This window comes from Cicer arietinum, chromosome 1 (assembly GCF_000331145.2).
Source record: "Cicer arietinum cultivar CDC Frontier isolate Library 1 chromosome 1, Cicar.CDCFrontier_v2.0, whole genome shotgun sequence".
Taxonomy (NCBI): domain Eukaryota; kingdom Viridiplantae; phylum Streptophyta; class Magnoliopsida; order Fabales; family Fabaceae; genus Cicer; species Cicer arietinum.
The window spans coordinates 9,979,450-9,997,589 of record NC_021160.2 but is presented as its reverse complement, the minus strand read 5'-3'; the positions used below and the strand labels follow the sequence as shown (position 1 = coordinate 9,997,589).

At 33.3% G+C, this 18,140-nt stretch overlaps 2 protein-coding genes across 7 annotated transcripts in view; both read right to left on the bottom strand.

The window, feature by feature from the left end:
* Positions 1 to 3,181: 3,181 nt before the first annotated feature.
* LOC101494840 (uncharacterized) lies at positions 3,182 to 13,818 on the bottom strand. 4 transcript variants are annotated; one of them, XR_012163604.1, is made up of 5 exons: positions 12,069 to 13,670; positions 9,639 to 9,682; positions 8,900 to 9,179; positions 8,166 to 8,829; positions 3,182 to 3,714 (listed from the first exon to the last, which is right to left on the bottom strand). XR_012163604.1 is itself a non-coding variant. In XM_073370142.1 (3 exons), the coding sequence occupies exon 2, from the start codon at positions 13,233 to 13,235 to the stop codon at positions 12,081 to 12,083; it is 1,155 nt and encodes a 384-aa protein (XP_073226243.1). In that variant the 5' UTR covers positions 13,236 to 13,598; positions 13,704 to 13,818; the 3' UTR covers positions 10,526 to 11,028; positions 12,069 to 12,080. The 4 variants fall into 4 exon arrangements, 2 of the variants coding, with proteins under 2 accessions (XP_073226246.1, XP_073226243.1); XR_012163603.1 differs by lacking the exon at positions 3,182 to 3,714 and adding an exon at positions 6,146 to 6,351; XM_073370142.1 differs by lacking the exons at positions 3,182 to 3,714; positions 8,166 to 8,829; positions 8,900 to 9,179; positions 9,639 to 9,682 and adding exons at positions 10,526 to 11,028; positions 13,704 to 13,818 and having other exon boundaries at positions 12,069 to 13,598.
* LOC101493784 (transcription termination factor MTERF15, mitochondrial-like) overlaps positions 6,397 to 18,140 on the bottom strand; it is a 24,381-nt gene continuing 12,637 nt past the window's right edge. For 2 of the 3 annotated variants that reach the window (XM_073370131.1, XM_073370127.1), the window contains exon 2: positions 6,397 to 6,666. The gene's annotated coding sequence lies outside the window, so the exon portion shown is untranslated. Of the gene's footprint in view, positions 6,727 to 18,140 lie in introns of all 3 variants that reach the window. The other variant, XM_073370133.1, reaches the window with a different exon arrangement.

Below are 18,140 nucleotides of genomic sequence, written 5' to 3'. Positions count from 1 at the left end.
TGAGGTCTCTGAAACATTCAAGGTAGGCAACACTCACTGCGAAGGCACTCTTGTCGCTGAACAAGGTGCAACCCACCAAAAATAAAAGAAATGCCCTCGCAGCCATCTGCCAATGCTGATCAGCACATCGCTGATGGTATACGTCAAGAAACCAACTGTACCGAACAATGGTTGTCCGCGTCAAGTTAAACTCAGCATATGCAGCAGCCAGACTCACCCCAAGAAGCTCACCCAACAACTCTGCAGCGTCATCCTTGTTAAATATATTAACGCTGAAGAATGCACCGGTGATGGGTATATGCAGCAGTGAAGAGACATCGTCCAAAGTAATGGTCATCTCCCCAATTGGAAGATGAAAGCTGTTGGTGTCGCGATGCCATCTCTCGACAAAGGCAGAAATTAGACCTTTGTCAATCATCTCATAGCTGCATTTTAGCAATGTATATAAAACAGAACTTTTAACAAGTTCCTCAACCTCTTGATTTTCAATGACAACTTCTTTTAATTTTTTGCCATTGCTAAAAACCCTTAACTCTCCGCGATCCTGAAATAAATTAACCAAACAAATATAAGTTCAAACACATTAAGCAAATATTTAATATTTAATTTGATTCAGAAATTTACCCACGTCGTCCATAGTCGTGTCGCAACATGATCCCCGTATGTCTTTAGGACAGACCTGTCAACCGGACCACCAGGATATTCGTCATTTGCTTCAGGTTGGGCCTCATCCGCTTGGATCTCTTCAGGTTGGGCCTCATCCGCTTGAACCTCTTCAGGTTGGGCCTCATCCGCTTGGGCCTCTTCTGCTTGCCTCTGTTCTGGTTACGCATGTTCTCCTTGTTGATTCTGTAATCTTCGTTGTCCACGCAATTCATGCTGAGCACGGTGAGCCCGTGCAGAAGCGGTTGGTCTAACACGACCCTCTCTATCAGTCCCTTGGTCGAGTATAATACGACCCTCTCTATCAGTAAACATTGTGCGCACCATTTCTGCATAAACAAATCATAATCATTATCAAAACAACATAGCAATATAACATAAACCACAACAGGGGCAAGCATAAACTCATACGTGAAATGTGTTCACGTATGTGAACTCCATCACCTACGTGAACTGAGTTTGCGTACGTGAACTCCATCAGCCTACGTTAACTGAGTTTCTGAGTTCACGTACGTGATTTCACTTCACGTATCTGAACATTCAAAACCCAGAAAACAACATCAAACCCAGAACCATTGATGAACATTCAAAACCCATTCATGAACATTCAAAACCTAGAGAGTTAAACCCAGAAAACGAAAACGAAAACATCATTGCTTACTTGATTGAAGATGCTTGAAGTGATTGAAGATGGTGTTGAAGATGATTGAAGATTGCTTACTTGATTCAAGAATGTAGATGATTGAAGATGAAGGTATTAGGTTAATGAAGATGAAGATGAAGGTATTAGGTTAATGAAGATGAAGATGATGAAGTTAGAAGATGAAAGTATTAAGTGAATAGAGAGGGAAGGGTAGTTTGGGTTTAAAAAAAATTGAGGGGTGTGGGAAGCAAAATTGTTTATTTTTATAGAAAATCAAACACAATCATAATATATTATTGGAAAAGGTGTGGTGAACTTCTAGTATTAACACCATGCAACTCACGAAGAGTAATTCATGCAAAAAATATACATTTATGAGTTATAACTGTGACTGGTTATACATGTGCCTGTTTGTAGGATAAATTGCTAATTTTCTATTAGTTATTAGAGAATAAAGAGATTATTGTAAGTGCATAAACTAAATAGGAGGTAAGCTATTGATTTACTACATAGTACCCAAGGCTAAAAATTAGTAAGAATTCCAGATATTAAATTCCCATTAAATGTATCAAGAAATTACACTATCAGGTTATAAAAGTCCAGGACAATAGACAACATCTGAAAGCAGTAAAGTAAAATATGTTCTCAAAATATACCCAGGAATAAGGTGTTCAAGCATGTGCGACGTTTAATGCATATTGTACTCTCATAAAATACAGATCATGGACAAAATGTCAATATCAATTAAATTAAAAAGAAACCCGATATTTAAACCCGACTCCATCATATCAAACCCTTAACTCAATGGGTATTGAAACTAATTTCTGCAAATCTGCTGCCTAATTAAAAATAAAAAAGTGGCGGTTCACAACCGATAACAATGTAGCAAATGCAATTGGCAACAATTATAAGTTACAAATATAGTACCTATAAATGACTCAAAAAATCAGCAGTGGATGTGAAATGGATTAGAGATTGAGGTATAAATGTGAAAAAGTTTATAAACTCGACCAAAGATTTCACTTTCAGACCTAAAAAACACATGAATTAGAGATTTTGAGCATAGCATAACAACAAAAGAAGACATGACTAACAGTCCTACATATAAATTGTTCATGAATGTATTAAAATTTGAATGAATGATAAGCGGATATGATTTATCTATATGTCTATGAATTGAGTCCGCGTAGCTTTTGACGTTACATGAATGGAATTTTCATAAGTATTTAAATATATATTTCACATATGATATGATGCTTAATTACTAAAACAAATTGCCAAAAAGGTTTTTGAAAAGTAGAGAAGAGAAGATGGTTTCGAAAATTAAACATGACACTAGAGCTCTTTTGAATTTTTTGGTAATTAAAGTGTTTCAAAGAGCGTAGCTAAGATGATGGAAGGTATAGCTAGCAGAAATAAAAGTTTATTTGTTCATGATTCATTCTTAGCAGTGTTTATTGTCGATAAATAAAACTGAACTAATATTATACATGTAGCAAAATGCCAACTCAAATCGTTTTTTGATTGACCAATTTCGAATCACAAAAAAACACTCGCTATAATCCACAATTTCAATACTAGAAAGACTTCGAAGATTAATTAAGGTAAATAAATTATACAATCATTGAACCCAAAATTAAACTAAAAACCCAGAATTAAACCAAACTAGATATAACATTAAATACCTTCATACAACGTTCAGTTTTTTTTTTCTTCTCTTCCTATATTTCAATTAATGAAGCCACTAACACAATCATTCAAGAACCAATTTCATTCAAGCAAATAAAATCATAATCAATCAAGTTTCTGAGAGAAGAACAAAGAAGAGTGAAATTCACTATGAACAAATTAAATAAAGTAAGGTTCATAAATTAAACCTCAATAATATCTACACCCAATGATCGATTAAGAAGGTTTAGCTCTCCATTGATATGAGAGAACTCATGGAGTTACAAATTACAAAAGAGAGAAAAAATTGAAAACTTAGATGAAGTATAAGCTACAAGAGAAAAGCTCTCCCAATCTTCTCCTTTTATCCCCCTTTTTCGTATCTGCCTTCAAACCTTTTCTTTTCTCCTTCTCAAAGTAGACTGACTGAGTATTTTCATGATCCCTAACGTGCCCCTCTGAATTAGCTTTCTAAAATGCTATTATAAACCTTAATTGAGTACTCTGTCTTAGCTTTTCAACCTTGATTTATGCCAAATCTGATTAAGTTTGTGAAAAACAAAATTGTAGTACTCTGTCTTAGCTTTTCAAGGGTACAAAGATCACCAAAATCCAATTTTTATAGCTCTAGATATGTCCTTTGGAAGGCATAAAGGTTAAGATGAGAAAGTATTCAAAAAGTAGTGAAGTTTGGCTGTTAATCCCGTATTAAACTCATAGTTGTAAAATGCATCAAAGACCTATCAATTAAACACAAATGATGATTAACAAACTGAATATGAGATTCAATTAGTATGTAAAATCAGTGTTCATCAAAACAAAAATCTAGATTATATTAATGGAGCATGGGGCAACAAAAAACTCTAAAGATAACTCCAATAATCTAATTCCAATGATGTTCAAAGAATGCAAAAATGAATGAGTAAGAAAAGCAATCAAAGCTTCAAGAAATCACAACACTCATGAGGTGCATGTTTCTCTTCTCATCCAACAAGCAAGGCAAATCCATTGAAAATCATAAATCAAGAGTGATGAAACCACACAAGTCATTCTCTCAATCCCTCGTTCATTTCACTCAATTCAATCTATAAAAATTGGCACTGCCATAAGCTTGTTTATCTTCTAAATCTCCACCACTCATGCACATGCACACAAAGATCAAAAGGACTTTATTCAAGTTTGTTGTGTGGTCAAGGTAAAGGAATGAAACAGAAAGGATATGACAAGTTAAATTGAAAGGGAATGGAAGAACAATGGCATAATTCACAAAAGAACAAATGTATCCAAAAACCAAGTAATTTCCATTTTGAATTCCTTCACTTCTCTTTTCCTTTATATATATATATATTTTTTTTTTTTCTTTTTCAATGTAACTAAATCCATCATTCTGTTCAGAACTTTCGCCAATGTTCTTACATTCCTAAAGGTAAGGTAGAAACTTCATTTTACACTTTAGGCTTGTAAGGAGCAGAAAGAAAAAGATAGTAAAAAAGGCCCCGAGGGGGTAAATCAAAGGTAAAACATGGAAGGTTGGGTACTTAGAAAAGTGGAAACGAGAACAAAAATGTCTTCATCATGTTAAATGTACATGTACAAATGTAGCTTCAAAAAGAATCAAAGCAAGTTCTACAGTAACCAGATACATGAATGAAAATCACACAAGAATGGAGCGAATTCATAGGCTCAAAATCTCACAAGATATGATTCAATCAAACTTGATCTACCAATTCAATTTTTATCACCAAACTTGTTAAAATTTAAGAGAGACAATTTACACACTTATGCCACAACTCTTTTTAACTTCAATTGATTAAGATTTAAAACTCAAATTTTTGTAAGTCTCAAATCTTCAATTGAAAATAGCACGAGAAACGGCAAAAGATCAAAAATAGTAGTTGTAAAATATAAATAAAAGTAGTTGCAAAATATACCAACAAAACAAACAGAAACAATACATTAAAAACAGTAAACTAACAAAAAGAACCATAAAACATAAATAGTAAAACACAATAAAAAATAAAACAAACATACCTCTCATATTACTACATACACCCCTCAAATTTCTAAAAAAATAAAATACTTAAAATGTCCTTTAATATTTATAATATTTTTTAACTTCATTTCTCCATTCATGACAATTCTTAACATGTCATAATTCACATAAAAAAATCATCATACCTTATCAACCCTAACTCAATATCATTTAAAACTCACATCACTCACTCATAACTTACACCTCATCAGTTTCCTCATCACATTGTAGTTAAAGTGACCTAAAAAGGTATGTTTGTTGTTCTGTTATTGAGTTCGAATGTTTTTATTCTAAATCTGGAGATTGTATGTGAACTTAGTTCACGTACGTTGTGTTGTTACATGAACTGAAATCATATATGTTAAAAAAAAAAATTAAAAATCTCAGGATGTACGCAATCTTAATTCGCGTAAACGTACATGATTTAAAATTGCGTAATCAATGGAGTTTCAAAATTAAAAATCTTAAGATGTACGCAATCTTAATTTACGTAAACGTACATGGTTTAAGATTGTGTAATTAATGAAGTTTGAAAATTAAAACATAAATGTGAACTCAATTTCACGTATGTTTACGTGAACTGAGTTCACGTATGTTTACTAGAATCCAGTTTACGTAAACGTACGTGAACTCAGTTCACGTATATGTTAAGCAAAATCCTGAATCTTTTTTGTTCCTTTTTGGATGCAGATAAATGGACCAAGGGGTGACAACAATGACAAAATGTGAAAAAGTCAGGTATAGTATAATCCATGTTCCATTTTATTAGATGTTATTCATGTTTGGTGGACTAAATTAACTTTTCATAATGATGAATTCGATAAACCTTCAGAATTATCTGTGAAACATGGAATAAAAGTGATAGTGAAAAAGTTTGATGAACTTGATGTACTTGCACAACTACGCAGACTACATGTCCCTGCACAACTGCGCCAACATCCACTTGCCACGACCCAAAAATTTAATGCCGTGACCGGCGCACAAGCTATACTCCTAGCCTGACAAGCCTATCAACTAACTTACCAATTAAACAACTAAATCGCTCTTTAACCATTTAAAAATATATATATGTTTTTTCTCGAAATTTCGACAGAGTATCCTCTGTAACTTCAACATTCTCAAATTTTTTAAAATTCCTGTTCAGCTTTCAATCCAGTCATAATTTAAATAACATAATCAAATTGCTTAATACACTTCCCAAAAAAATTCTAGACTCCAAAATAGTTGCAAATTACATAGACTCAATAGACGTTACAAAAATGGTCCTCGATCAAAGAGGCCTACCAAAAAGAAATATGTGGAGACTTGAATCAAATAACAGATTTCTACTCAGCTGTCTGCAAATCTGAAAAAAATAAGCAACATAAAGGGGTAAGTCACAAAGACTTAGTGAGGAGACAACAACCACCATCAATTAGAAGGGAAACACAAAAGGCACGAATAACTGTTTAATCGCTTGACAGAAATATTAAAAATCCAGTGAATAACGAAACGAAATCAAAATGAACAACCTTAAAATCATCATAAAAATCAAACAAGTAACAATACAAATTTTTAGAACCAAGAGGCAGCTTTATCTCATTGATAGCCCTTTCCTCCTAAGGGTGGCCTTTCCCTTAGGGGCGGCTCCATCTAACGGATGACCCTCTCCTCTCAATTCCTGCAATGCATCATTACGTATCAATTAGGGAGCTTACATCTCGTTGATAGCCATTTCCTCCTACGAACAATATTTCTCATAGGGGCGGCTCCATCTAACGGGTAACTCTCCCTAATCACAACGAGGTAACTAGGTGCACCTAACGCAGTTAACGATTTAATAATTATAACAAAGATTTCTCAAAATACGTATTTAAAATAATTTAATCGCAATTCATGTTAAACATATTCAATCGCATAAGAAATCAATATTTAAAAACTTTAACTCATACGTAAATCAACTAATAACATATTATATAACAAAAACCATTAAATTAAATAATTTAATAAACTTTAATATAGAAAACAAGTAAAATAGTAATAATAGCATTATAAAAATATATGACGATGATCGTCGTCAACTCACAGCTATGGAGAATTGTCTAAGTTTGCTCTCCAACAACTCTAAAAGTAGCCGGCAGGATCTCAAAGTAGACTTTAGAGAAATTTATTCTAAAGTTTAGCTACCTCTAAAAAACCATCAACATCATTTAAATATACTCTAAGCACAAAATAAGATTTTTACTTAAAACTACATTTTTCAATGAATTCATACTAGGATTAGAGTTGTGCATTTACCTCAATGAGTCTCAATAAACCACTCTCAATAGATGGGTACCCTTTTCCTTCCTTAGAACACAAACCCTAACCCAAAAATCTCAACCAAAAGAATTTGTAGGAGTTTGAGAAATTAAGTTTGTGGGGATGTTAAATCTCTTTTAAGGATTGAGGGTTTGAGTAATAGAGTGAGAAGAAGCAAGGAGAAGGGAAGGAAAAGAAAGAAAGAAAGAAAAAAGCAACAAAAATGGGGGAGGGGAGTGTGTACCGAGAGAGAGAGAGAAAAAATAGGAGAAAATGAAGGAGTGAGATGGAAAGGGAGTGAGAGTGAATGGGGTTAATTTGTTTTTATTTATTATTATTAATTATTATTATTTTTATTTTTTTATTTTTTTAAAATTTGGCACGGGACGCGTCACCACTACATGCACATCATATTGTGTAAACATAATGTTCATTTCATATGGTGTGGTCGTCTGACCCACTACCTCTAACGGTGAGTCAAGAATGGTTTGGACATGACCGTACTGACGCAATACCCTGTCTGGCATATGAGCATACATCTTCGGACCCCAGCGTATCCACTCTCGAAATAAAGAAACCTCTTCAAAAGGTTGCTTCACTCGATGCTCCTTATATGGTGTTCAACAGACCTCGTCAGTCAACGTTAATCTCATCAAAAGCTTTCCTAAATGGAAAAACCAAACCATTATCCCTTTTGTCTTCCATCTAAGTGCTCTAGGGTTGTCTTCAACATAACTAGGAGAAATTCTACAACAATCTCTACATAATGTAGGAAAATGTTCATAGATCCACGTCTACATATATATATAATAACATATCATTAGTTTAGAATCACTAATAATAGAAATTATAAACACAATAAACAACCATACAATTTACCTGTAAAAGTGTTAGATACTCTAAAACAGTTTTGGTCTGATGCATGCTGGCTTCTCGAACATTGTCATATATATAAGCAAGAGCAGTTGCACCCCATGCATATCCCCCATAAGAATTGAGGTATTGGAAGTAGTCAAAATAGGCAATGTTAACTGTGTATGCACTCTTATCGCTGAACATTGTGCAATCGATCAAAAACAAAAGAAATGCCCTCGTAGCCATCTGCCAATGCTGGTCACGACAGCGCTGATGGTATACCTCAAGTAACTAACTATACCGAATTGTGGCTGCCCGTGTGACATTAAATTCAACATAAGAACCATTGTGACTAACTTCAAGAAGCTCTGTCAATATATTTGCACTGCCACCATCCTTGTTAAATAGATTAACACTGAAGAATGCATCGGTGATCGAGATATGCAGTAGAGAGGACACATCATCCAAAGTAATCATCATCTCCCCAATGGAGAGATGAAAGCTATTGGTGTCACGATGTCATTTCTCTACGAATGCAGAAATAATCCTTTTGTCGATCATTTCGTAGCTGCATTTTAGCAAAGTATACATTCCCGAACTTTTAACCAGTTGCTCAACCTCTTCGTGTTCAATAATAGCTTATTTTAATTTTTTTATCATTGCTAAACACCTTTAATTCCCCGCGATCCTGAAATATATTAAGTGAAAAAATATAAGTTAAAAAATATAATTTAGCTTAATTTGATTGAGAAAATTACCACGTCCTCCCAGAGTCGAGTCGCCACATGATGACCGAATGCCTTAAAGACATAACTATCAACCGGACCACCAGGATATCCATCATCCTATGGAGGTTCATCTATGTCATCTGGTTGGGGTTCGAGTTGGGCTTCGAGTTGAGTTTCTTCCTGTTGTCGTTGTAGTCGTCGTCATTGTGCCCGTGCAGAAGCAGTTGGTCTAACACGACGATCCTCCACATTAGAAGTAGCCTCGTTAAGTATAATACGACCTTCTATATCAGTAAGCAGCGCACCATATCTGCAAAAAAAAAAAAATTATAATAAAAATCAAAACAACAAGCATACGTGAACCCATTTTCAAACTCAAAAACGTACGTGAACTCAGTTCACGAACCATATGAGTTCACGTAGGGCATACATGAGTTTAGTTCACGTACGTAGTATCATTATGTCTTACATGAACTCAGATCACATACACCCTACGTGAACTCATTTTACGAACATGGTTCGTGAACTGAGTTCACGTAAGTTACTGGGTTTTTGAAAATTGTTTCACGTACGTGAACTGAGTTCACGTACGTTTCTGGATTTTTGAAAATGGGTTTGTGTGTTCACATATATTTCTGTGGGTTTGGGGCAACAAATGTTTTCATCATCTTCAAAAATGAAAACTTGATTTTAAAATTTCAGACATTGCATTCATAAACAGAAACAACAAAATAGAAACGAAACAACAAAAACAAAGGTTTATGCTTACTTGATTCACAACAGTGATGCTTGATTGATGATTAATGATGCTCACTTGATGAAGATGATTGATGATGATTGATGAAGATGTTGAAGATGGTTGATGAAGATTTTGAAGATAGTTGATGATGATTGAAGAAAATGAAGATAGAATGAAGAGGAAGAAGATGTATTAGGTTAATGAAGAGGAGGAAGATTGAAATAAAGGGAATGACAATTTGAAAATTTTGGTTTTTTAAAACATTTGAGGGGTGTAGGTAGTAAAATAAGGGGTGTTGGTAGCAAAATTGTTTTTTTTTAGTATTTTTATTTTTTATTAAAATTAATACATTTATTTTAATCTTTTTTTCTTCAACTTGATTGACTTTTGTTATTAATGTAATGTGGCATTGGAAATGTAATGCAAGGAACTCTTGTCTTCTAGATGATAATCTATCTTGTTTATATAAATTTTTTTTTGGTTATTTATTCTTGAATGTGCTATATAGTCTTTGGAGAAATAATTTATGAAGGAGTTGACTGTGAAATTTGATTTCCTTGATTCAAAAATTTGGATAAACCATCTTGGTTTTCTGTTGAACTATAATGTTAGGCTCCTTTGTAGTGGAAAGTGTTTAATGGATACCTTTAGGCGTGTTTGGAGGGAGTTCCCATAATACAATGTCCAAACTTGGTTCTTATGGATATTTTGGCTTTCATAATCCCATTTGCTAAAATACAATTAGCAACAAACAATTTTTGATAAAGTCTATTATAGGGTCCGGTGGATTTGGCATGGATCAACAAGTGAGTACATAGAAATAATGAAGTTTACTGTCATGACGGGTATGCCTGGAACCAAAAAGAGCCTTTCAGAATATCCAAAATTTGGCATCACCATATTGTTTCACTAGTTGGTTTTGCAAAGAAAATTCACAAATGATACTTGTCTACATAGAAGAAAAAAAAGAATCACTTAAAAAGTATTTATATTGGATTTGTGACTGCTTTTCTACTAGCTTAGCTACAACACTTTCAGATTATACAAAACTGATGTATATTAGCCTTCAAACACACGGCCGGAGCTAAGCTACAACTACAAGCTACTGTGAAAACTTCTTTCTAAGTTTGCTGATGGGCAGACATAACTCAAACATTCCATTGCAAGAGTGGTTGATGAAAGAATCAATCAGCAGATTTCAGAATCAAGAATGTTCATCAAAATAGAATCACAGGCATTTGATACTCCTTTTGGCCAGACAACAACTTGTTTAGCATTATCAAATACCTTTTTCAATTAAAGGGCATTGACACTAATTTGTGCAATTGCATGATTATAAAGAAAAAGTGAGCGACAGTTGACAACTGATAACAATGTAGCAAAAGCAATTGGTAACAATGATAAGTTACAAGCATAGTACCTGCAAATAGCTAAAATATCAGCAATTCTGATGTGAAAAAGATTATAGCTTGTGATATAAATGGGAAAAAGTTTATAAACTCGACTAAGGATTTCATACTTCAAAAATATAGGAATCAGAGAATTTGAGATTAGCAAAGACAACTAAAGATGGCAAGACTAACAGTCTAACAACGACTATAAACTAGATAAGATCAAGAAACAAGTATTTTAACTAGAACAATTGAAGACTAGAAGCATCAAAGACTTAGTGAGATTGTGAGAAGGTATGGAAAATGAATCTACTTCATGCATTTAGATTATAAATCCTCGGTTTCTTATTCAAGAACACTTTTACATAGGTGAACCAAAAAAATATTATAAGCTCGTAATCATCAAGACAAAATTACTAGAAATACAGAAACTCAGATGCCACTATAGTGCATACCATTTGTTATTTTACAACAGTCAAAATGTTTGATTTTATGTTCGATTAAATATTTATTGCAAAATTAAATTTACAAAATCGTATAAAAGATTTAGGAAGGATACTACAGAATGTTGTAGAGGAAAAAAAAGCATTGATTAACCAAAGAAGCCATTTTACAATAGCAAACTAACACACAATGACACAACAAAATTCTGTTCCATATCCTTTCCAATCAAAACAAAAGCGTTTAGGCCTTATAGGTGAGATTCTATACAAAATAAGCAACAGAAACTTTAGCTAAACTAGCTCCAATCACATTCTGTATTAAACATGTATTTGTTAGAGCACTCCATTTACTTACACTCAAAGTAATTGCAATAGACAACAAAATGTTTTAGGAGAAACTTAAAACTTCATCGAGTGTATAATACCTTATATAGTTATATACACTAAGACAATTCTAACTCACTATCATTACAAATTAATTATCTTTAAACAACTAACTACTTATTGGTTAGTTAAGTTGGATACAACATTCATTCAACATAATACTCGAATTACAAATTAACTCAACTAACAGTATTGAAATCAAGTAAGGAACAACAATAAGAACATACAAAGGCTAAAAATACCTGAATATTTGATCATGACATGCAAGTTTTGTCCGTGATGCATGCATGATTGAGTTTTTCCTCATACAACTTTAATAGATAAGAAGACTCCTCAAAACGTTTTATACACATATCAAGAAACACCTTCTCAGGCACTAAAAATGGCCAAGTTAAGCTTGCATTCTTCTTTCTCAAACCTTTATCGAGAAGATATTGTACAACTGCGGACCTCGGAATGATCCTTTTTTCCAAATTTAACGAAAGAACTGACGCTGTTTTGACAATGGCCATAGCATCCCAACCCAACTGATTGACCCAAAAGCTCATCACTAAATTAATTTTATTAATGGATACTAACATACAATGAGGCTGCGTTCTAAATGCTGCCAGAACATCTTCATCAGACCATCCCCATTTCTTAAAGGCGTCGACTTTCTCTTTCCACAGGGTTTTGCTTATAGTTGTTTTGGCATGCAATGCGATACCAAAAGTTGTTTTTGAAGGATTAAAACCCAAATCCTTCAATTCCTCCACCAACTTCAGCGTGTCACGTGTGAAGAATACCCGACACCGGTTCTTAAGCAATCTAGCAATGTTTGAGTCTGCCACTCCATTCTCAGTCAATAATCTGATGTTAGATTGCACACGCCTGTCTCCAAAGAAAGTTGGATTTTTATTTGCACAAGCAAAAGTGTCCTTGTGAGATTGCAAGAATCTATAAGCTAATTCATAAGTTGGGACTATTTGATTCTCCAGACTTGAACAGAGCACCATAGGGTTCATACTGACAAGGTTAACAATGTCAGAGTTAGAAGCACCTTTGGAGAGAAAAAATTGAAACTTTGGCAAAACCCTTTTGATGGGGTTGCAGGAAAGAAGCCATGGTGCCTTTGTAATCGTGTTGTGTAATTGGGTTTTTGAGAAACCAAGGTTTGTAAAGAATGCGAGAACAGAATCAGGGTTTTGAGCAGTCTTAAACTTAACACTGTAAGTGGAGCAGAGTTTGTTTGCAAATAGTGGGGAGAATCCAAAATTGTTAATGAGGTATGAAACTGCAAATGATGATGAATTGGAAGTGTTGGTACAGAAATGGAGAGAAAATGGTAATAGGTTTTGGGATGTTGGTGAGAAAGTTAAGGGCTTGAGGTAGAGGAGGGTTTTGTGGCACAAAGTATTGAACTTGAACATGATGATTATTAGGGTGAAAATTGAAAGAAAGAATTATGATAAATTATTCAAGTGTTGAGTTGAATCATACAAGTGTAAATTGGAGAAAATGGGGTTTGAAAAATAAAAATTGAAAGGGATGAATATGAATAATACCTCCAATAGTACAGTCAATACCTCCCGGTGGTTGAAGGCGACAATGGTGGCTTCACGGCGACGGTGGCTCGCGGGAGATGATTAATGGGTAAGAGACGTTCAATCAATACTCGGCGGAGGGTTCAAATATTCCTCCACCCAACGTGTCTTTGGTTTAATCGATGGACGAATTTTAAATGATTTTTTTTTTAGTTGCTTTGATTTTCTGTCATTTTTCTTCTAGAAATCCTGCAAAATGGAAATAGAACAAAATAAGTTCTAGAACTTATAGATTTTGGTTCTTCTCCTACCCTCTTAAAAAATAAATCAAACATAAATACATAAAAATATCACCTTTCCTCTCTTATTCGTCCCTCCAAATACTCTAAAACCAAACGGACTCTATAATTTGTGATACTTAATTAGGGGAATAAGTGATATATAGTGGTGGGAATAAAGATGATATTTGTCGTCATTCAAAAATCAAATGCCATAAGTGACATACAAACTATATTCCTAGCCTAACAAATCTATCAATATAACAATTAAATAATTTAAAATAAATATTTAATAAATATATATATATATATATATATAATATTTTTTGAGATTACAATATAATACACTATGTAATTTGAATGTTTCTAAACATAAAATCGTGTTCTAAACTTTTAACCAAATCAATATTTCAAAAGAACAAATCTAAATATTTAATACATTTTCAGATGACATTCTATATTCAAAGTAGTTGCAAATCACGACTCAACAAATACTTAACAAAAGACCATTGATCAAAGATGCCTACCAACAAAAAATGTGATTGAGACTTGAATCTACTAACAATTTGCTATTTAACTACCTGTGAATCTGAAGACAAAAAAATGAATAACATGAAGTGATAGGTCAGAAAGACTTAATGAAGAGACAACAACCACTACCAACTAAAAGAGAAACACACAAAAAATGTATGAATAATTGTTTTACAATATTATTGAAATTATGTTAAACAATACTAACTCAAAATATAGATAATTTTTAAATAAAGTATACACATGATAAAATCATTAAACTTATAATTTAGCTATTTATGTAGAAATATTTAAAATTCAATTCATAAAGAAGTGAAATCAAAATGAACAACCTTAAAAAGGGTCATATAAAATCTAACAAGTAAAAACATAAATTTTTTAGAACCAAAAGGCAGCCTCATCTCATGGATAACCCCTCTCCTCCTATGGGGACGTTTCCCTTAAGGGTGGCTCAATCTAAGAGATAGTCATCTCCTTTCAATCTCGTAACCCATCAGAAGACATCAATTATAAAGCTTACATCTCGTTGATAGTTATCTCCTCCTAATGATGACATCTCTCATAGAGACAGCTCCATTTAACGGGTAACTCTTCCCAATCAAAACAATATAACTAGGTGCACTTACAACCGTTAACGATTTCATAATTATAACTCCAAAACAACACATATTTAAAAATCACTTCTCATTTCATCGTAACTCATGAGAAACGTATCCAACTGTACATCAATTCAACATTTAAATACTTAATAAGTCATAAATAAATCAAACTATAAATATATTGTATAACAAAGACCATGAAAATAAATAAATGATGAAACCGAGAAATTTTTCAAATGTCGTGTTTCTCAATTTTTTAAATAAATACTCTAACATAGAAAACGAGTAAAATAATAATTATAACATAATAAAAATATGTGACAATAATCGTCGTCTACTCACAACTATGAAGAATCGACTAAGATTGTTCTCCAATAACTTTTACAGAAACAAGACCTCAACTAATAGATCTGAATATAAAAATATATTCTCAAGACTTTAGAAATTTTTTTCTAAAGTTTTGCTAAGAAACCAATAAAAAGTCCTTAAAATCTACTCTAAGCAACAAAATAAGATTTTAAACAAAAATACATTTTTCTAGAGGTTCATTCTTAGCATTGAAGTTGTGTATTTACCTCAAAGAGTCTCAATAAACACCATTTTAAAGAATGAGTACTCTTTTTCTTTCTTAACTCACTAACCCTAATCCCAAAATCATAACCAAGAGCATTTGTAGGAGTATGAGAAATTATACTTTTAATGATATTAAATTCATTTTATGAGTGCCATTTGTGTTGTAGGGTGAGAAGAAACAAGGAGAAAAAAGAATAGGAAAAAAAAAAAATAGAAGTGGAGATGGGGTGTAGGGTTACTACTAAGAAGGAGAGAAATGATTTAGTGAAAAATCATTTTCACTCTATTTTTTTATAATCTAAACAATGGAACATAAATTTATTTTATTGCATTCCACTCTATTCCATCTCATATCACCAATCTAAATTTATTTTATAATCTAAACAATGGACAATTTTTTTTAGCTTTTGTCCAATTTGTCCATGATTTTGTTAAGTCCTATATCTATTTCCAAAATCAAACACGGTACAGTTAAACCACTAGAGTTGTGATGTCTACTCATTTATTTTCAATTTTTCTTCCCACACCCCTCATTTTGCTTCCCACACCCCTCAGTTTTTTTAAAATTCAAAATACCCAAACTACCCTTCCCTCTATATTCACTTAACCACTCATTTTCTATCTTCATCATCTTCATCTTCATCATCTTCATCTTCATTACCTAACAACTTCAATCTTCTTCAATCATTTTAATACATTTCATGTTCAATAATCTTTAATCATTTTGAACATCTTCATCATTTTCATCATCGTCATCATTATAGTGACTCAAATCAACTAGGTATGTATTTTGTTGTGCTTTATAGCTGATTTTTTTTCCAAATCTGGGTTTCGTACGTGAACTTAGTTCACGTACGTCTACGTGAAACGAATTTACGTACTTGATGAAATTATGAAAATTCCGATTCTATGTGAATTAGGTTTACGTAAATGTACGTCAATTAAGTTTGCGTACATCAATAGAGTTTTAAAATTCATGTTACCTACGTGAACTGAGATAACGTATGTGTACGTGAACTCAGTTCACATATCCCATACGTGAATTGAATTCACGTATACATACGTAAACTGAGTTCACGTATAGGATGAAAATTTGTAAAATCTCAGTCATACGTGAACTGATTTCACGTATGTTTACTTAAATTCAATTCACGTATGTGATACATGAACTGAGTTCACGTATGTTTACTTGAATTCAATTCACGTATGTGATACGTGAACTGAGTTCACGTACACATACGTTTTCTCGGTTCACGTAAAGGTGATAAAATTTGATATTTTTTTTGTTTATTGTGTTTAGGAGTTAAGAATTTTTATGTTGTTATATTTATGTAATTTATTGGATGCAGTTAAATGGATGAAGGGGGAGACAACAGTGACGAAATGTATGAAGGTTTGGAACCTGATTTTGAAGAAATGTATGATGATTTGGATCCTGATTTTGAAGAAATGTGTGATGATGTGGAACCTAATTTTGACGTTATGAATAACGGAGTTGAACCTGTTATGATTGATTTGACATATGTGTTTACCACCAGCATTATGTTCAATACACGAGATGAATTATTGAAATGGGCTAGAAATGTTGGAAGGGAAAATGAAATTGTTGTTGTGATTTTTAGATCTGAAACTGCGACAGCACGACCAAGAACAAAGACAAAATTAATTATTGGTTGTGAAAGAAGTGGTAAATATAGACCTTGGAAGAATCCTAATCTTACGAGGAGTACTTGGACTAGAAAATGTGATTGTCCATTTAGATTGAGAGGAACACGATCAAATGTTGATGATGAATGGTATTTGCATGTAATATGTGGTCTCCAAAACCACAAATTGGCCAAAAAACTGACTGGTCACTCTTTCTTAGGCCGATTGTCTCAAGATGAGAAAAATGTACTTGGTGATATGATAAAGAACTTTGTAAAACCAAAAAACATTTTAATGACATTGAGGGATCATAACGTTGAAAGTTTGACGACAATAAAACAAATTTACAATGCACGTCAAGCATATCGTTCATCACTTAGAGGTAATAGAAAAGAAATGCAACATCTTTTGACATTGATGGAACGCGAAAAATACATTTATCGATATAGGAAAGTAGATGGTTCAGATGAGTTGAGGGACATATTTTGGGCCCATTCAGACGCTATCACTCTTGTAAATAATTTTCACATAATATTGATTATGGATAGCACTTACAAGACCTGTAGGTATCGAATGCCATTACTTGAAAAACTTGATGTTCCTGGCAAAATTTCACTTAAAGGTAAATTACGAGGGATCGCGTATCCATCGGCTACGTCGATGTTTTCACCGGTTGTCAAGGTTAAAACAAAAGGTGCACCAAAAAAAGGCAAAAGTAAGGTATCAAAAAGAGATAAATCAACCAAGCGTGATCCATCTTGGTGGGAGTATGTGGATGCAAGTGTTCCATGTAGTGGTACAAATGCATGTAGCACTATAGATACTAGTAAAGTAGAAAAGCTAGCACCTCGACCATCAGTCCAAAAACTCACACCTCGACCATTAATTAGCAAAGTTCAACAACCAAGAGTTATCCTCTTCAAAGATTGGTTGCTAGTTGAAATTCATAAATTCATAGATGACATTATTGATGTCGGTGATGATGGTAATTGTGGATATCGTGCAGTTGCAGCTTTACTTGGAATGAGTGAGAACTGTTGGGCATTCATCCGTCAACAGTGTGTGATAGAGCTTCAAGAGTTCATGTCTCATTACGAGATACTATTTGGTGGAGAAAATTATGTTCGACAACTTATACACAATGTGTATGTTGAGCAAGTTGC

Coding starts and splice junctions, on each gene's coding strand:
- LOC101494840 (XM_073370142.1), bottom strand. CDS start 13,235: ATGTTCAAGTTCAATACTTTGTGCCACAAAACCCTCCTCTACCTCAAG.